Here is a 20,300-nt window from a genome sequence, read left to right as displayed (position 1 = left end):
GCCCTTGGGAATTGGATGTGACCGACACCAGGTCTCTGGCTTTATGTGAGGGGCTTGCATGATGGGCTCATGATGATCCATGTGCCACTTCAGAGACACATTCATGTCCCAGGGATTCACTCATTCATTTAACAAATATCAAATGAGTAGCTGCAGGGCTAGGTATGGTTCCAGGTGCTGGGGAGTTGGTGGGAAGCAAAATAGACAAAATTCCCTGCCCTCACGGAGCTAAGGAAAAATAATAATCTAGGGGAAGGAAGTAGGGATGGGGTAGATGCAGTATTAGATAGGGTGACTGAGAAGGTGACATTTGAGGGCTGGCATGTGGCTCACTTGGGAGAGTGTGGTGCTGATAACACCAAGGCCACAGGTTCAGATCCCTATATAGGTATGGCTGGTTAGCTCACTTGGGAGAGTGTGGTGCTGATAACACCAAGGCCACAGGTTCAGATCCCTATATAGGTATGGCTGGTTAGCTCACTTGGGAGAGCATGGTGTTAACAACACCAAGTCAAGGGTTGAGATCCCCTTACCAGTCATCTTTTTTTTTTTTAAAAAAAAGAGGGTGACATTTGAATAAAGACCTGAAGAGAACAGGGCTTGCACGTATCTGGGGTTAGAGCATTCCAGACAGCAGGAACAGCAGATGCAAAGGCCCTGAGGTGGGAGCTTGCCTTTTTTTTTTAAAAAAAAGAGGGTGACATTTGAATAAAGACCTGAAGAGAACAGGGCTTGCACGTATCTAGGGTTAGAGCATTCCAGACAGCAGGAACAGCAGATGCAAAGGCCCTGAGGTGGGAGCTTGCCTGTAGGACATCAGGGTGGTGATGGAGTGAACAAGGGAGTGAACAAGGGGGAGAGTGGTAAGGGATGAGGTCAGAGAGCTCTTGGGAGAGTCTAGCCCTACAGGATCTTAAAGGTGATACGAGTATTAAACACTTTGGCTTTTACTCAGTAAGATGGGAGCCATGGGAGGTGTCGAGCAGAGGAGGATCAGGATCCGATGTAGGTTGGTTATCAGGATCAGTCAGGTTCTGTGCTGAGGGTAGACTGTAGAGGGCAGGCAGAAGCAGGGAGAGCAGCTAGGAGGCAGCTGCAGTCAGCTGAGAGATGGTTGCAGGAGCGAAGACAATGAGACAGGGTCACATAGATTATTTGGTCAGACTCTAGATTGTTTTCTAAGCAGAGCCACTGATAGAGTATCTATGAGAGAAAGAAAGTCAAGGATAACTGCAAGGTTTCTTGCCTGAACAATAGGAAAGATGGAGTTGCCTTCAGCCAAGATAGGGAAGATGTGGGTGGAACAGGAGTGTGGGGAAGAGTCAACAGTTCAGGCTTAGACATCTTAAGTTTGAGATTCTTGTTAGACATCAAGGTGGTGGTGTCAGGTAGAGAGCTGTATATATTTAATTTTAATTAATTTAAATAGGCACATGTGGTTAGTGAAGAAACTGGAGAAACTAGCGCCAGTTGAACGTAGACTGTGCTGTCCACTACAGTAGCTACTAGCCACATGTGCTATTTAAATTTAAATTACTTAAAATTAAACTAAAAATCAGTTCTTTAGTCTCACTAGCCACATTTTAAGTGCCCGATGGCCATGTGTAGCTAGTGGGCACCATCCTGGACAGTGCAGATATCGAACATTTCCATCATCGTAGGAAGTTCTGTTGGACAGCGCTTGTATAGACAAATTGTTTCAAGGAACTTTGCTGTCAAGGGAAGGAGAGGAATGGAGTGGTAGCTAAAGAGGGGAAATTCAAAAATTAAGGGAGGTATTTTCATGATTTTTTGTCTATTTCTTTTTCTTTATTTCTGTTTCCCTTATTTTGTTGTTTTTGTTTTTTAATATAAAAGGAATAACAACATGTTTGTATGCCAATAGGAATGATCTAGTAGAGAGGGAAAATTGATGCAGGAGAGGAAGAAACATTTTGGAATGATGTCTTCTGGTAGGTGAGAGGGGATGGGTCTCACATCCTAATGGAGGGACTAGCTTTCTTATGGATGTTTCATACCCAGGATAGGAGATGGAGTGTGTGGATACAGAGGCTTAGGTGGTGAGGAGTTACACTGCTCAGAGCTTGTTTTAGGCTGTACATTCTTTTCTGGTTACCAATGTGTCATACTTAGTAAGTGAAAGGATAAGACCCCACTCTTGTTCCTGCGTCTTGGAAGACAGTGCCAAGTAGAATCACAGAACTGCTGGAAGCTGTAGTACCTTTAAGGCTTACAGTGTCCTTATAGTCAGGTTACCATATTCAATATCCTTTAAAATCAGTCCTGGCTTTTATGCAATGGATGCTTTGTTGATTGTCGGTGGACTGAGTGTCCCTCATGTTCTCTAAGATGTGATGCACCACATGCCAGGCAGCCACTTGATTTTGCAGGTGGTGTGTGCCAAGGCCATATTATTTGCTGAATGTCTTCCTTGCTTGAATACATATTTCTTTATTGTCAAATTATTCCTTTCAGAATTAGGGGTGGCAGCCCATAGCTTTAAATAAAGCAGAGGAACTTGTTATTCTACACTTTTGATTTGGATTCAGTTAATTTGGGCTGAGATACAGTGATTGGGTCATGAACTAAGTTGAGGTTCACCTGAGAAGGAGGAATCTAAGCAAACATCAACATACCTTTGTAAGTACAGTGTAGTTAAAGGGCTTGCAGATGTGTTACCTAACAATCCTGGTAATGATATAAGGTAGGTCGTGGTAGTAAGTGAACTGAGGCTGAAAGAGGACTCCTGGGTACTGAGAGGCTGAGCCAGGGTTAGAGACAGCAAAGAGTAGAAAGACACGACCCTTGGAGCCAAACTGGCCTGGCTTCAAATCCAGGTGGTGCCAGATATGTGACTTTGATTGCGTTACCTAACATCCGAGTCTGTTTCCTCACAAGACCAATAGGAATAAAACACCTGTCTCAGGGGGAATGGTGAGCCTGAGATAAGATGAGCTGATAGTGTGAAAGCTAATGCAATCTCTTTCTGTCAGACCCAGACAAAATAGGGCCAGGAAAGGCACACCGGAGGGGCTCATGCTTGCTTGTCTGAGATAAGAACTGTTGCCAAGGACTTTCTAAAACCCATTAGAAATCTCTTTGCATCCTTCATGCATCTGCTGCTTTGCACATATGCACATATTTCTGTGGCAAGGTTTATCATTAGACATTCTTTAGAACTGCAGTAATTCAGATAAGATGCTCCAAAGGAATCTTGCCCAGTAACCAATGAACTGATGACAAATCTGACTTTGAGCCTCAGAAACCAATGAATCTGTTTCCCAGCACCTTACATGAACCTCTCCCTTTTTTGCCAATGAAAGCTTTCTCTTACCCCTCCCTTACCAAAGATACTCATGGCTTGCCATGTTGTGCGTTACAAATTATAATCTTATTTTCTATTCCCAAATAAACTCTACATATTTGGAAATATTTTTCTCTAATTTTTTTTTTCTTGTGGCTGGTTGGTACAGGGATCGAACCCTCAACCTTGGTGTTATTAGCACCACACCCTAACCAACTGAACTAATAAGCCAGCCCTCCAGTGTTTTTCTAGGCTACCAATATATTTCCAGCTCATGGTACACATGGCTCCCTCCCCTGCTGTTATTTAGGCTGTACGACCATATGCTGTTCTGTAAAGAATACAATAAAAAGAAGTCAAGACAAAGACTCTAGCAACAATTTATATACAGACAGTTGGACTTGTTAATGTCATTTTGTTGGACTGGGAAATGTAATCACTGTTTCAAAATTCAGAATGTGCAAAAAGATGTGTGGTGACAATTCTTTCTCCCGTCCTGTTTTCTGCCGGCCACTTTCTCTCCCACAGTGCAACTGTCTCACCAGTCTCTTGTGTATCCTTCTAGAGACATTGTTTTTATTGTTGTTTTAAACACAAACAGCAAATCACAAGCGATTCTCTCCTTGCTTTTTCAAAACCTTCATTGCTGTATCGTGGCGATCTTTCCGTATCTATATATGAGGAGCTTCTTCATTCCTCACTGCTTTATTGTATTCAATTGTATGGGTTTGACAGTTTAACTAGTTCCCAGTGCACATTTAGGATGTTTTCCATCTTTAGCACTTATAAACATTGTTAGTTAAATAACTGATATTTTAAATTATTATCTATTGATGATAGTACATCTCTCAAGGATTGTTGCTAGGTAGTACTTTTTTTTAACTAGTTCTAGTTTCTCCATGTACTTGAACATAAAGGAACTATTCATTTTAAATTAGTGTATAATAGATTTTTTTTTTTCTCATACATTTGGACAAGCTACCTTCTGCAGGCGATCCACATGTCTAAACTTTTACTCTTTTAAGAAAAACGTGGGCCGGCCCGGTGGCACACTGCTACAATGCGCCGCTTGGGAGTGCGGTGGCGCTCCCGCCGAGGGTTCGGATCCCACATACAGACCGGCCGCTCACTGGCTGAGCAAGGTGCGGGCACAACACCGAGGGTTGCGATCCCGTTGCCGGTCCCGGTCCGGTACGGGCGCGACACTGAGGGTTGCGATCCGTTGCCGGTCACGAAAAAAGACAAAAAGGAAAAAAAAAAAAAGAAAGAAAGAAAAACGTACCATTCACCCAGCAAGTATTTATTTAACACCTAAATGGGTTGGTCATGGGGCACTTGCTTATGTGCCAAATACTGTTCTGGCTGCTTGGGATAAAGCAGTGAGCAAAACAAACAAAACCTTTTTTTTTTTTTTTTTTTTTTTTTTTTTTTTTTCGTGTCCGGCAACGGATCGCAACCCTCAGTGTCGCGCCCGTACCGGACCGGGACCGGCAACGGGATCGCAACCCTCGGTGTTGCTCCCGCACCTCGCTCAGCCAGTGAGCGCGCCACCACGCTCCCAAGCGGTGCACTATAGCAGTGCGCCACCGGGCCGGCCCAAACAAAACCTTTTCCAGGCAAGGTAGGTGATTGGAAGTGGGAGAATGACAATAAACATAGTATGTAAATAAGTCATTATAGAGTAAATTAAAAGTGAAAGTGCTATTGGGAAAAGCAGTAGGGGAAGAGCCAGGGTGAGGATGGAGGTTTCAGTTTTAAATAGGTTACTCTGGGTAAGCATCAGGGAGAAGGTAGTATCTGAGCAGAGACTTGGAGGAGGTGAGGGAGTGAGCCATGTGGGGATCTGGGGAAGAGAGTGATGGCAGAGGGAATGGCCAGTGCAAAGGCTCTAAGTTTCAGCAAGTGGCTGGGGTGAGGAGTCAGCTCAGGTAGGGCTTTTGGCTTTTAACTGGGTGAGATGGGAGTCAGGACAGGGTGTGTGAACTTCTTAAAGAATCACTGATTGCTGTGATGAGAATGGACTAGAGAGGGAGACCAGTTAGGAAGCCATCGAAGTAATCTAGGCGAGAGACAATGGTGGATCCTCCCAGGGTGGTCACAGTGGAGGTAGTAGAAGTGGTCAGATTCTGCCTGTGTTTTGAAGGTAAGGCCAAGAGGCAGTCCTAACAAATTGGATGTGGGATATAAATATGACTGCAGAGTTTACGGCTTGAGCCACTGGAAGGATGGAGCTGCCATCACCCGTGGTGGGGAGGATTGTGGGAAGGGCTGTTTTCTTGCAGGGAAGGGCTGGAGTTCCGTTTTAGGTGCAGCGAGTTTGAGAGGCCTACCTGACACCCAAGCAAAGATGCTGAGTAAGCAAGCAGTTGGCTGTAGGAGCCCGGAGGTCAGGAGAGAGGTGAGAGCTGGAGATATTCTTGTGGGAGTCGCTGGTGTGAAAACAGTGTTGAAAGCTGCAAGACAGGATGCAGTCACTCAGGGTGTATGGGGTCCTTTAGAGTCACAGGCACTGCCTGAGTCTGGCCATTCTGCTCCCTCCTCTTAAAAATCTCTGGGTTAGGGCCGGCCCGGTGGCACACTGGATAGTGCGCCGCTTGGGAAGCGCGGCGGCGCTCCCGCCCGAGGGTTCGGATCCCACATACAGACCGGTTCCCGCTCACTGGCTGAGCGAGGCGCGGGAGCAACACCAAGGGTTGCGATCCCGTTGCCGGTCCTGGTCCGGTACGGGGGCGACACTGAGGGTTGCGATCCGTTGCCGGACACAGAAAAAGACAAAAAAATAATAATAATAAAAAAATAAAATAATAAAATAAAATAAAAATAAAAATCTCTGGGTTAGTTTGACATTTTACTTGTTTTATCTAAGGCTGCCTGTCTCTGAAGGGGGCAAGAAAGTGTCATTTCCACAAGCTCCGCGAGAAGCTGTTATCCTGCTCTTGTGAGACATAATGAGCCGAATGGAGGGGGCCTCACTGCCCTCCAGCAGTGGCCCTAGGACTGGTATTTCAGCACCTCTGACTGAAATACCAGTCCTTAGAAACACAGAAACATAGGCATGGTTGGAATGAACTTCCAGTAACTTCGAAGATAGGTTCTTTACCGTAGAGAAATGATAGGATAAGGGGAGGGAGTAGATGTTACTCGGTCAAGCCAATAAGAACTTCAGAAAGGTCTGGAACCATATATCCAAGGCAGGTCTGGTTGTGGGCAGACCATGTGTTAGGCACCTGGTCTGGCATGAGCAAGGTTGGTCATGCGGCACTCGCTTTCAAGAGAGTCTCCAAAAGGTCCAAAATGGCTCTAGGTCACCTTATGGTCCCACCAAATCAGGGGTGTTATAGAGGGAAAGCACACAGGCCCTGGTTGGAGCTGGGCCTTTGGGGAGAATAGAACTGATGGGACAGAGAGGGCCTGCAGCAGAACCCAGAAGTCATCCGGTTTCTTCAGGCTCATTACACCTGAGACTGGTGTCCGCACCCTGGGCCAGCTGTCCCTTCTTGCAGAACCCACTGTTTATTTCATGCCATCTGATCATGGCGTCCTCTGCCCTGCCGTCTGTTCTGACAGCAGCCTCGCCTGGTTGAGCTCAGTGAGGGCCTCTTTTGCCTCTTGTTGCTGAACAGGAATCTCAGTGACTTCTTCCACTGCTGGAACCTTTGGCCCATCACCAGTGGGTGCAGCCCAACCAGCTTCTAGGTCAAGGGCTTCTAGGTCAAGTTTTTGGTGTGATTTTCCTTCCCAACCAGCTTCTAGGCCTGGGCTTCTAGGTCAAGTTTTTGGTGTGATTTTCCTTCCTCCCCCTGCAACCTCTGTTTCTTTTAAAGAACATGGAAAATAGAGGAGAGTATAAATTAGGAAAGGAGAATCAATCACCCATATTCCCATAATAGTTTTTAAAATTTCAACGTATTATCTTTTTTTGTATGTCTGTACACAATTATGATTTTTTTTTTTTTTAAAGATGACTGGTAAGGCGATCTTAACTCTTAACTTGGTGTTGCCAGCACCACGCTCTCCCAATCAAGCTAACCAGCCATCCCTATATAGGGATCTGAACCCATGGCCTTGGTGTTATCAGCACCACAGTCTCCCAAGTGAACCATGGGCCGGCCCCACAATTATGATTTTTAAAAAATTTAATTGGGTCCATACTGAATATATGTGAACTTACAAACTTTTCTGCAAAATCAAATTTTCTCAAAATAAATAGTAAAAAACCTGATTCATAGGTCACAGATATGCATTATTGATGATGAGCACATGCTGGTACCTGTAGGCTCTTTGCCTTGGGGAGCCCTCCTTCAGGACTTGAGAAGTTTCTGACCTATGCTGGGATATGATCATTGGTACCATATGGCAAGTATCAGAGATTTGAGAATTTGGGGGGACATCTGTTATGCTTTGTATTAGCTTTGGTCCAGGAGATACCCTATGCAAATGATTTGTTCTGGCCCTGTATCTCTGAGTCTTGCAAGGCATCTAGGGTCACTTCCCTTTTTCTTTATCTCCCACTGGGCTGAGCTTCCTCCCTGAAGCATCTAAACTTTAGCCCGCAACTCCCCACTCCTCCCGGGTTGCTGTTCTTTCTAACTCATGTCCCTGCCTTCTCAAGAGATTCAAGATTCTGTGTTGTGCGGCCGGCCCGTGGCTCACTCGGCAGAGTGTGGTGCTGATAACACCAAGGCCACGGGTTCGGATCCTATATAGGGATGGCCGGTTAGCTCACTGGTTGAGTGCGGTGCTGACAACACCAAGCCAAGGGTTGAGATCCCCTTACCGGTCATCTTTTAAAAGAAAAAAAAAAAAAGATTCTGTGTTGTGTGCTCCACTGTGTCACCTTCTGCTAATAGCCAGCCTCATTTTGTTTGGGGCAGAGACAGGAACATTGGAAAGAAGGTGGCTTCCAGGCTTCTAAGTTCTCAATGAAAGGGATGCTAATAGTAGTTCTGTTATGGACACAGTCTCTTTCCTTATGCCATTGGTGTGTGGCTTTATTTCGGCTTTTGCTCAAAGGACGATTCTGGAGCCGAGAAGGAGAACACCTCTGTCCTGCAGCAGAACCCCTCCTTGTCAGGAAGCCGGAATGGAGAGGAGAATGTCATCGATAACCCCTATCTGCGGCCTGTGAAGAAACCCAAGATCCGCAGGAAGAAGTGAGTTGGAGGCTGGGGTCCAGAGAGGCTTCTCTGCCAACAGAGGTGGTCTTCTCTGCTCCTTTGCGGAAAAGAGAGGCTTACCAGTGTGTTTGAACCTGGGGAAAACTACTCTGGTGAGAGAACTCTTTTCCCTTTTCCTCTCCTTACTTAGCTGCCATGCGTACCTGTCAGTCCTTAGAGGCTGAGTGGCCTGCAGCTCGGGGAGCAACCCCCACAGCCCTGGAGCTGTTCTCCCCTGGAAGGAGAACAGGCAAGGCCCCCACCAGGCAGGCTCCATGGTTCTTCTTCTTTCTAGGTCCCTCTCGTGAGCTGAGAAAGAAGCCTGGCTTGTACAGGGATGCAGACATCACCCTCCCTGGGGGAGTTAGAGCCACTCAAGGGAAGAAGAGAGGGTGACCTCCTTGTGGCCACGCCGAGGCTGCAGGGTGTGATCAGGCATGATTTTATTAGCAAACCTTCCATTAAGATTACCTGTTTTCACTGGATGATTGGGTTGAGGAAGATACAATGATAATAACGAGACTTTCTTTTTTTTTTTTTTTTTTTTTTTTTTAAAGATGACCAGTAAGGGGATCTTAATCCTTGACTTGGTGTTGTCAGCACCACGCTCTCCCAAGTATAGCCTGGGGCGTTTTGGCAGCCGGTGACTTTCGTTTGTTATCATAGGACTTGATTTCTTTGAAACCTGGAAGACCAGGGAAGGTGGCAGGAGAGAAAGGATTCTTTGCTGCTTTCCTTACTACCAGGAAGACTGTCTGCCCAGTGTGTATTTCAGGATATCTGGATCCCTTTTCTTGACCCACAATTTGTGGCACCAGTTTATCATGCCAGAACATCCTTTTTATTTCTCTCCTCACCTGGTCTCCAAGTGCCCTGCCAAGCTGAAGGAAAGTGACTTTGAGCTCCCACAACACGTTGGAAACAAGAGGCCCACACATCACAGCTTTGATCTGGGGCCAGCAGGAGTCAGGAGCCCTGAGCAGATACATTAATGTGAAGGAGAACTTATTCTCTGGTCAGCATTTGATGGAAGCCCCCTGCAGAAGGGTGGCATTCCTTCTGAGAGATTTGTCATTTATTGTCCGTTGGTGGGATATGTGCTTGGAAACTACCAAGTCCTGCCGTCTTCTGGGAAAAGAGGTTTTCTCTGACAGAGCCTAGAGCATTGGATATATTATGCTGTGATTTAATAGAGGAGCCATAGATTTTGAACAATAGGAAAAGGGTGTGGTGGGTGGGAACTTGAAGGCTGGGGTGGTCTTGTATTCTGAAAGCTGAGGAAGCTGGCTGGTCTGCTGGCAGGCTAGGCGGATGCAAGGCCATGTTCCCAGCCTACGGCAGAAGTGGGCTGAGAGGAGCTGCAGGCCAAGCCCAGGCATTCTCTGAGTGCAGGTCTGAAGTTGTCCAATGTCTTCACCTCCTGGGGAGAGAAGACTGCATCCTTGATGTGCCCTACAAACTAAAACCAAGTTTTTCAGAAAGATACTGGGCAAGCTGATATCCTTTGGCTGGTCTCAGAAGGAAGAGATTTTAAAGCCAAATCCAAGGGAGAAAAATGCCAGCGATACCTGGAAATTAACACAGGATGAACAAGTTGTTCCCTGGGTTAGAATCCTCATGTCCATATTTAATTTTATTTATACCCCCACTTGGCTTCCACAGTCTTCTCCTAATCTTCCATTCTCTTGGTGAATTTGAAACCTTGAAAAACTTGGAGACTGGACAGCAGGCCCCGTGTTCCTCAGCACCCCTGACCTCCAGGGCACTCTGTCCATTTGCCTGCAAGGAAAATGCTGCTTGTAAGAAAAGTAGATTCCCCAACTCTGGACCAAATGGGAGTTTTTCAGATCTATAATGACCTAAAACTCTTCCAGTTGAAAGCAGTTAAACTGGGTTTGTGTGGACCCCTCAGAGTTTATGATCTGTTCTTGGCCATTCTTGGCCTGGTGAGTTGAAATCCAGTCCAAGCTTTGAGCCACAGCAGATGCCAGCTTGCTCTTCTCACTGCTCCCAGGAGCAGTGCCCACAGTTAGCATTTCTGCAGTCCCCGATTGTCGCTACTATCCAAAACAAACACCTGTGGATGCCCTTGTGCTAAGGGATAAGGCAGGTTGGAAAAGGATTGCCATTTGCGCCGTTGAGATTTCAGTGGCTGTGCTGCTGTAATTCTGTTCTGGATGAGAGACACTGGACCTGGTTAAACAACTTGAAACATTGACCAGACTGTTGCGTGAAAACTGCATATTTCTCAATGTATATTTATAACTTTATATTTTTTATAACTTTGTGGGACTTCTTGGAGGGAAAAAGTAGGAAACAGGCAGATAAAAAGCGTGATTTATGAAAAGCCCATTATAAACTTCATAATAAAAACTTTGTAAATAAACAAGCTTTGTATTTACAAAACAAAATTAAGCTTTGAACTTAATTTGTGTGAGAAAGTTACAGCAGCGAGTAAAACCGTGGTGAGATGAGTAAGGCTTAGCCCTTCTGTTGGACTAAGTACACCTGGGAACTTTGTAAAACGTGTGTGTGTGTCTGTCTGTCTGTGGGGGGGGTGTGTCTGTCTATGGGGTATGTGTGTGTGTGTGTGTGTTTATAAGTCTATGTTCTAACCAACTGAGCTAACTGGCCAGCTCTTTGGACAACTTTTATTTTGGAAAATTTCAAACACAAAATAAGAGGAAAGTATATGAACCCCTGTATATCCCTCGCCAGTTTCAGCATGTATCACCATCTTGTCAGTTTTGTTTCATCTATTTCTCCCACTCTTTTTCATTTATTTTTTCTTCCTGGAGTATTTTTTTTTTAAGGAAACCAGAGACCTTTTTCATTTATTCTGTAAATGTGTCAGTATGCATCTCTCATAGATGTTTCTTTAAATTTTAATTTTGGGGCTGGCCGGTTAGCTCAGTTGGTTAGAGCACAGCCTTGTAACGCCAAGGTCGCAGGTTCGGCTCCCCGAACCAGCCAGCCACACACAAAAAAAAGTTTTTAATTTTGAAGTAATTATGGATTCATGGGATATTGCACAGAAATGTACAGAGAGGTCTTGGGTCCTGTCACCCAGTTTCTCCCAGTGGTTAGCATATAACTGTAATGCAGTATAGAAACCAGGACATTGACATTGGTACAATTCACAGAGCTTATTCAGATTTCACCATTGTGTGTGTGTGTGTGTGTATGTGTGTGTGTTGTATACATGTGTATGCTGTGTATGTGTGTGTTGTATATGTGTGTATGCAGTATGATCACATGTGGATTCATGTAACCACCACCACAAGACCCAGAACAGTTGCATCACAGCCATGCTCTCTCTCTTTCTAAACACCTCTCTCCTTCCCTATCACTAACTCATGGCAACCACTCCTCTGTTCTCCATCTCTCTAATTTTACTTAGAATTTGTATAAATGAATGTTGTATAAATGGAATCACAAAGTATGTAACCTTTTGAGGTTGGCTTTTTTTCACTTCGCAAAGTTCATTTGCGATCCATCTAGGTTGTGTGTATCAATAGTTCATTTCTTTTTATTGCCAAGTAGTGTTCCGTGGTATGGATGTACCACAGTTTGACACAGTTTGTTTAACCATTCCCACATTGAGGTACATCTGGGCTGTTTCTAGCTTGGGGCTATTATGAATAAAGCTGCTATGAACACTTGTGTACAAGTTTTTGTGTAAACATAAGTTTTCTTTTCTCTGCAATAAATTCCAAGAATGCAGTTGCTGGGTCCCATGGTAACTGAATGTTTAATGTTATAAGAAACTGACACACTGTTTTCCAAAGTGGCTGTACCATTTTCGATTCCTACTAGTAATACATGAGTGGTCCAGTTTCCTTACATCCTCACCAGTATCCAGTGTTAACATTTTTTATTTTAACCATTCTGATAGGTGTATAGTAATATCTCCTTGTGAACTTAATTTGCATTTCCCTAATGCTTAATGATATTGAACAGATTTTCATGTGCTTATTTGCTATTTGCATATCCTCTGGGTGAAATATGCATTTGTGTTTTTTGCCCATCCTTATAATTGGATTATTTGTTTTGAGATTTCTTTATATATTCTCTACACAAGAACTTTGTTGGCTATGTGATTTGCAAATACTTTCTCCCGCTCTGTAGCTCGTCTTTTCATTCTCTTCACAGGGTCTTTTGCAGAGCAAAAGTTTCTAATTTTGATAAAGTCCAATTTATCAGTTTTTCATTTTACTGATTGTGTTTTTGGTGTCAAGTCTAAAAATTCTTCACCCAGCCCTAGGTCCTGAAGACCTATATTTTTTCCTAAAATATTTATTTACTCATGTTTTACATTTTAGTCCTTGATCTGTTTTGAGTTCATTTATACATAAAGCATGAGGTTTAGGTCAAGTTCATTATTTCACCTGTTGATGTCTCCACCATGGATGATCCAGCACCATTTGTTGAAAAGCTACCCTTCCTCCATTGAATTTCATTTGTACCTTTGTCAAAAATCAGTTAGGGGCTGGCGTGTTAGTTGGTTAGGTCATGGTGCTCATAAGTCTGAAGTCTGGCGTTCAATCCTTGTACCTGCCAGCCACCAAAAAAAAAAAAACACCCAAAAATCAGTGGGGCATGTTTGTGTGGGTTGATAGCCTTTTCTTTAAGTCTGGGGTTCAATCCTTGTACCTGCCAGCCACCAAAAAAAAAAAACACCCAAAAATCAGTGGGGCATGTTTGTGTGGGTTGATAGCCTTTTCTTTACATAACCACCATGTCATTATCATGCTTAACAAATTCACAGTAATTTCATAATACTCCTAACACCCAGTTCATATTCAGATTTTTCCATTTGTCTCAGATATGTTTTTGTGTTTGTTTTAAAAAGTTGGCTTGTTTGAATCAGGATCAAAATAAGATCTACACATCGCACTCAGTTTTCATGTTTCTTAAGTGTACAGCAGTCCCCCTGGCACGTAGTGACAAGCAGGCAACCTGGCCATTCCCCTTCCCTAACCTCCCACCTGCTGGGTCACCAGCCCTAGCTCTGGCCAAGGTGAGGATGCTCAGCAGGCCCCTTCTCTCTGTTTCTGACCAGAGGCAATTAAATGGTGGTCAGTGGGGTTAATCTGAGAGACCAGTGACAAAATGCGCTGGCCTTCTGGCAAGCAGGTGTAAAAAACGTTTCTAAGCTTTGTTTTTCCAGAATCTTGAAATCTGTCTACATAGAGGTCACGCGGCTCAGTTGAACAAGGCTTGGTAACCTTTGTATTTATTGCCCCACAACTTACCACCTGTGAGATCTTGGGCAAATCACTAAACTTCCAAATCAGTTTATATAAAATGGGATCATTATATCTTCTCAGGAGGATTTAATGGAATGTCTGTATCATAGATAAAGTATAACTGTGCTTTATAAATAACAGTATTATTCCATTGTCAGACCTTCCTTTTTTCTTTTCTGTTGAGCTTTTAAAATTATAAGGGGCTGGCCGGGTAGCTCAGTCAGTTAGAGTGCAGTGTTACAACACCAAGAGCATGAGTTTGGATCCCCATACTGGCCAGCTGCCAAAAAATAAAATTATAAAAGCTAATACTAATTGATAACCCTTGCCAGTCACCGTTCTAAGTGTTTTATACATATTGACTCATTTAATCCTCACAATTACCCTAAAAGCAGATGTTTTTACCGTCCTCATTGGCAGTCGAGGACACAGAGGCCCAGGGAGACCAGTAACTTACCTCCCCCCTTGACTGCTGAGTAGCACAACTGCAGTCTGCACCCCGACATTCTGCTCCAGTGTTTATGCTCTTTACCCTGACTCTGTCGCCTCACAACTATTCGTGATTCTGTTCCTTAGGCTCATTGAGCACGAGCGTGCGCCAGGCCATTCCTACTACATATGCACTTGTTGGCCTGCGGATGAGAGAAGAGGAGCTAGAAATGGAGCCAGCTAAGGAGGGTAATGGTAAGGCTGAGGCTGCCAATCACTCATTCCTTGATAAAGTAGAGGAGCAGACAAAGATTTTTATGAAGGGTTTGGATCCACTTATGGGTGAAGGCTCTGTAATAGATTATTAAGGAGACAAGGATATCAGGGTATGTGGACAGTGGCAATCTTGTCAAAGGAAAGACCAATGAGCTCTCTCACTGGCCCTTGGGGCCCCTGGCAGAAATGGGCTAAGCGACTTTTGGTATGATCTAAGGTGGCATTTCTTTTTTTTTTTTTTTTTTCCTTTTTGTCTTTTTTCGTGACCGGCAACGGATCGCAACCCTCAGTGTCGCGCCCGTACCGGACCGGGACCAGCAACGGGATCGCAACCCTCGGTGTTGCGCCTGCACCTCACTCAGCCAGTGAGCGGGAACCGGTCTGTATGTGGGATCCGAACCCTCGGTGGGAGCGCCGCCGCGCTCCCAAGCGGCACGCTGTAGCAGTCTGCCACCAGGCCAGCCCTAAGGTGGCATTTCTATTGGATTAAATGGTGTGTTCTAACATGAGTTAGGCTGCTCTAACAAAATGTCCCCAAAATATAGTGGCTTAAGTGAGAAGCTTATGCCATCTGTGAAAGTCTGGGTAGGAGGTCCAGGTTGGCTTGCTGACTTGATGGTATCACCTGCCTCTTGATTCTCCCGCACCCCATCTGCTGGGCCCGCATTCCAGCCATGGGGAAGAGGGAGAGGGGAGGTGTGTGTGAAGTAAACCTCTCACCTTCCTCCTAAGAGCAAGACCCAGCCACTGCAAGGGAAGCCTTTTACTAACACGGAACCCACAGACGTGGCACTGTGGATGTAGCACTGTCGGCTCTCCCAGCTGATCCTAGAGGCCAGCAGTCAGGTGCTTCTCCAGAATCGGGTCCTGCAGCACCTCACAGAACCAGTGAGTCCAACCCAGCTTTTGCCTCTGGCATGTGACCATGTTGGCCACCCCGTCCTTCTTCAGAGTTGTTCCTTTGGCTTCCAGGACACTGCCCCCCTTTCCTTGTTATTATACCTCTTGGCCTTCCTTTTCTTTGCTGGCTCTTCCCTCCAACCCGCCTGCCTGTGGATGGCCCCACACGCTCTGTCTCTGCTCATACATAGAGATGGCTCATCTGCCCCTCCACCTCCAGCCATTACGTCCCCAGGAGGGCTCAGCAGCCAGCTGTCTGGTTATGTTTCAAATACAACATGGTCAGATTTAATTTGACTCTCCCCGAACCACTTCCACTTGGCAGCTTTCCCACTTCAGACAGAGGTTAGAACAGTGAGGATAATAGCAGACCACCCTTGAGTGCTTACCTTGGGCCAGAACTGCAGGCTCAACATCGTTATCACATCTTCCCAGTCCCCCAGCCCCCAACCAAAACACTTTTCCTTGTCCATCTGTATACAGTTGGTCACCAAATCCTACCCCCTCTTCTTTCCTGGCCAGTTGGATGCCACCTTGCCCAAATGGCTGCAGCAGCCTCCCTGTGTGTCCCCAGCCTGCGACTCCACCAGGCTCATCTTCCTACAGACCCTAGTTTTGTCAGTTCTCTCCCTGCAGTGGGACTTAGTTCCTCCCTACTGCTTCTCACGCCAGGGCCAAACTGCCCAACCTGGCTTTCGAGGTCCTCTGCCAATTCATTGTTTCTTTTGGATAAGTCATTTCTTTCATTTATTCAACAAATATGGATCTAGTACCTTTGTGTGCCAGGCACTGTGTCGCTGTAAGGATACCCTGGTGAAAAAGACAGACTTGGTACCTGCCTCCAGGGAGTTCATTCTAGTTCAGTCTAGCAGACATATAAAGAAACAAAACCAAACACATAACAGACTGTAGCAAAGTGCAAATAAGGCCATCAGCGGGATCTTTATGCCCTGAAAAGAGAAGCAACACTGTCACATCCTCTGCCTTCTTAAGCCTTTCTGCCCATCACCTCCTAAAATCTTGCCTGTCATTCCAGCCTCTGTAGCCTCTCTCCAGATTTCATTGATTCTTCCCTTCTTCAGTCACTCACTGAACATTTATTGAGCTTCTACTACATGCAGATGCTGATACAGATGTTGGGGTACAGCAGAGAATAAAACAAGGTCCCTACCTCCTCTGAGCTTAGGGTCTAGTTGGGGGACAGACAGCTCACAACAGACATGTAATGTCAAGTGGTGAATTAGGGTCCTGAAAGGAAAGTGGTAGGATACCCGGACTGGGTAATTCGAGGAAAGTTTAATAAAGGCATTACCTCCAAATTGTGGGCCACGTACAGGGGAACCACAAGGGACAGCATAGTACTTGGGCTACCAACAGGGAAGGGAAGGAGCAGTTATCAGAACCTGGGGAGTGGCCCATGTGAGAGCCTTCTGCCAAGAACTGAGGCATTAGGCCCAGGAGCCTAGTCAGCATGCAGCAGCCCCACAGGGAGGGAGCCAACTGGGGAAATTAATACCTGACCTCACTCTCCTTCCTCCTTCCTTCCAGCATCCTGCCTGCTCTCTGCTGAACAAAAGCCAGAGGGTATGGGGCCTGTTGATGCAGGCCATACCAGGCCAGCCTCCCAGGGCAGAGCGTAGGGTGGATGTGGAGGGGCAGATGAAAGGAGCAAAAGGGCCTCCGTGGGAAGGAGCTAGGTGCTGCAGGGGCTGCTAGTTTAGAAAGATTGGGGAAGGAAAGTTCCCTCTGAGCAGGGCTCTGAATGCATTGCTGGTGGAGCCAGCATGTGGAAAAGCATTGCAGGAAGAGGGACAGCAAGTGCACTTGCTCTGGGGCAGGAGCATGTGTGTGTCTGGACAGCAGAAGGCCATGCTCTGAGGCAAGAGGAGCAGGAGGCAGGTGTGGGAGAGGGTTAAGGGAGGAGCCAAGCCTCCTGGGCCTGAGGAAGGGCTTCAGATGTTTTTCAGAGGGAGGTGGGTAGCAAGGGAGCGACAAGAACTGACTTAGGATCATTCTGGCTGGAGTGCGGGATAGAAGACACTAGTTCTCTGAGTCATGTAGTTTGACTTTTTCCAAACACAATTCAGCAGGAGACAGCTAGCTATCCTGAAATGGGGAGGAAATTAGTCCTGGCCCTAAGACAGCCAGCCAGCTGGTCAACCAGCCGAGTGACTACTGACCACAGGCTGAGCCCTGTACCAAGGGAGAGGGAGGAAACACAAACCCACAGATAACACCCTTTCCCCGAGAGTTAGCAGTGTAGTCAGGGAGACAGATAAACACACAGGAACCTGTTGTAACTCCACTTACCAAGACAGAGGTGAACAACTGTCACTAGTGGGTTGGACTTAAGGACTGAAGCCTATGCTGAGATCTGAAAGGGGTGGGATTAGTAGTTGAAGCTTTGGGAAGAGGTGAGGATGAGGCAGGGCCCGAGATAGCCTGAGGGAAGGTGGGTGAGGGGGGGCCCTATCTGACCCAGCCTGAGGGGACTCAACCACTGGACAAGGATGCCCAGGTGCCTGCACCAGCATAGCCCCCAAGGCTCCTGTGTCCCTCTTGTAACATCTCCTCTTTTGAGGCTAGTTTCGTGTCAGCTGTAACCAACTTTCTCCATTGTAAAGCCAGCAGACGATCCCTTAGCGGCCCTGGCCCTCAGATTGTACCCTAGCGAGGCAGGTTGGGTTTTGGAACAGTTCTGCCAGCTCCGAATCAATGTCGCCCCAGGGAAGGGGTCTTTTGAACTGATGGGCTTTCCTGCACCTTTCTCTAATTGGCCTTTCTCATTGAGGTCACCTGGGGCTCAGGGTTGGAAGGGGCCCTACCCCACTCCCCTATACCCAGGTGAGTTCTTAATGATCTTCAGAGGCATTAAATAGAAGGTCACAAAGATAGATAGAAGGTCAGGCTCCTCAAAGGCTCTTAGAAGTAGCTGTGTGGGTGCAAGAGGAACAGCCTGAGCTTTGTCACTTATATGCCATAATGGAAGAGCCCTGGGACCCCAAATTCCAATTCTATTTCTTTGGGGCTTTGTTATGCATTCATTTATGAATTTTCCTCAGCCACTGATAGCGGGTTTATCATTCTGCTTTACTCAGGCTCATACTGAAACATGTCTTTGAATCCTCTGAATGGCAGCTGACCATGCCCAGGTGTAAGTTGGGGGCAGCTGGCCCAGGGTAAAGATTTGCCATGGACACTCCCACTCCTGGAAGCAAGTTCAAGGTATTTTTCCTCCTCCTGGAGCTTGCAGCTTATCCTCACCTCATTTTACTACTACCTTTTCTTTTCCTCCTTTGTTAAAAAGTTATTTTAATTTTGAATTAGTAATATATGTATACGGTATTAAACTTTAAGACAGAAGAAGATGTAATAACTAAGCACCTTCCTCTTTCCCTGTCTCCCAGCTCTCAGTCCTCATCCTGGGAGGCTACTAGTATGTTACTATCAATATTATCTTATGTATCCTTCCAGAAATGTTCTGTTCATCAGAGCAAATGCTTTGCTTATATATATTTTCTCCCCTTTTTACACAATGGTAGATACTGTCTAAACTGTTCATGCTTTTTTCCACTTCTCAATGTATCTTTTGGTGATGTTCCCGTCAGTAATAAGAAGCTTCTCTCTCTCTTTCATGACTGCATAATGTTCCATTGTATGGCTCTACCATAACTCATTTACCAGTCCCCCGCTGATGGACACTTAAGTAGTTTCCATCCCTCTGCTGTTTCTCTTTCTTTTGTTTTGTTTTGTTTGAACGGTAAGGGGATCGCAACCCTTGGCACAGTGTGGTCTGCACCACGCTCAGCCAGTGAGTGCACTGGTCATCCCTATATAGGATCCGAACCCATGGTCTCAGCGCTACCAGCGCCACACTCTCCCGAGTGAACCATGGGGCCGGCCCCCCTCTGCTGTTTCAAGCCTTGACGCAGTGAGTAGCTTTGTGCATAAGTCATTTTGCACTATGTGCCTATTAGATGTGGACAGATGTTGCCCAGTCCTTCTCAGAAGATGTACCAATTTACACTCCCACCTGAGGGCCTGTTTCCTTACCCTCTTGCCACCTCAGTGTTGTGGAACTCATTAAACTTTGCTGGTTTGAAAGGTAGAAAATGGTATCTTATTTTGGTTTTATTTGACAGGAGTTGAGTGTTTTTTCCTATTCCTTTTATTGTAAGAAACGTGTATGTATCAGCTGGAACTGGGAACATAATCACCTGCAGAGGTGCACCCAGGTGCTCTGCCATCACAGAGGAGGGAGCGCAAGGTCTTCTTGGACTGGGACTTCAGGAAGAGCATCGCAGGGCCGGTGACATTTGAGTGGTAGCTTAAAGTTGGCCAAGTCAAGCAAAGGAAGGAAGGACAGAGAGGACAGAGAACACAACACGTGAGGGAGTGGCAAGGGCTGAGTGTGTAAACGAAGGTTGAGGATAGACTTAAGGGCCTCGCTGGCCTCGCTGAGGGGTTTGCATATTGATCCCGTAAGGGTCAGAGGTGCAGATGAGAAAACAAGATGTATTTTGGAACAAATCCATTTACTGAGCACTTGCGACATACCAGGCACTGAGCTGAGCACTTCACACAGATTAACTGTGAATGCTCCCAATAATGTGATGAGGTTGGTACAGTTATTCTCCTATTTACACATGTATCGTCCCTTTTATTAATAGTACTATTATTTTTGCTGCTTAACAGAAGAGGACACAGAGGCTTAGAGGTTAAGTAACTTGTGTGCGGTCACCAAGCTACTAAATGGCACAGATGGGCTTCAGTCCCTGCTCTCTCCTAGTCACGTGCCCACCTCCTGCCACCAGAAAACAGCAGGTCAGAGCCAGCTTATTTTTTGGATGGGAGGGAGAGTACTGCCTCTCCTCAGATCTAAAGGGGACAGAGCCTTCCACAGGGAACAAAGGCAGTTTTTTGTTTGTTTGTTTGTTTGTTTGTGGCTGGCACGGGGATCCGAACCTGTGACTTCGGTGTTGCCAG

The 20,300-nt window shown here is 45.9% G+C and overlaps 1 protein-coding gene across 4 annotated transcripts in view; it reads left to right on the top strand.

The window, feature by feature from the left end:
* Positions 1-18,758, top strand: part of TAF8 (TAF8 RNA polymerase II, TATA box binding protein (TBP)-associated factor, 43kDa) — a 30,799-nt gene extending 12,041 nt beyond the window's left edge. Inside the window, exons 8-9 of one of the 4 annotated variants that reach the window (XR_550229.1) lie at positions 14,286-14,393; positions 18,413-18,431. Coding sequence is in view for 3 of the 4 variants with exons in the window: in XM_008568911.1 (XP_008567133.1) it covers positions 8,318-8,457; positions 8,756-8,768 (153 nt within the window). In the remaining variant the exon portion in view is untranslated. Of the gene's footprint in view, positions 1-8,317; positions 8,499-8,755; positions 8,859-14,285; positions 14,394-18,412 lie in introns of those variants that run through there. The other 3 variants (XM_008568911.1, XM_008568914.1, XM_008568912.1) reach the window with 3 other exon arrangements.
* Positions 18,759-20,300: the final 1,542 nt, after the last annotated feature.

The sequence above is a fragment of the Galeopterus variegatus genome, unplaced genomic scaffold (assembly GCF_000696425.1).
Source record: "Galeopterus variegatus unplaced genomic scaffold, G_variegatus-3.0.2 Scaffold452, whole genome shotgun sequence".
Classification (NCBI taxonomy): domain Eukaryota; kingdom Metazoa; phylum Chordata; class Mammalia; order Dermoptera; family Cynocephalidae; genus Galeopterus; species Galeopterus variegatus.
The sequence above is the reverse complement of the archived record's forward strand: the minus strand, read 5'-3'. Positions and strand labels throughout refer to the sequence as shown.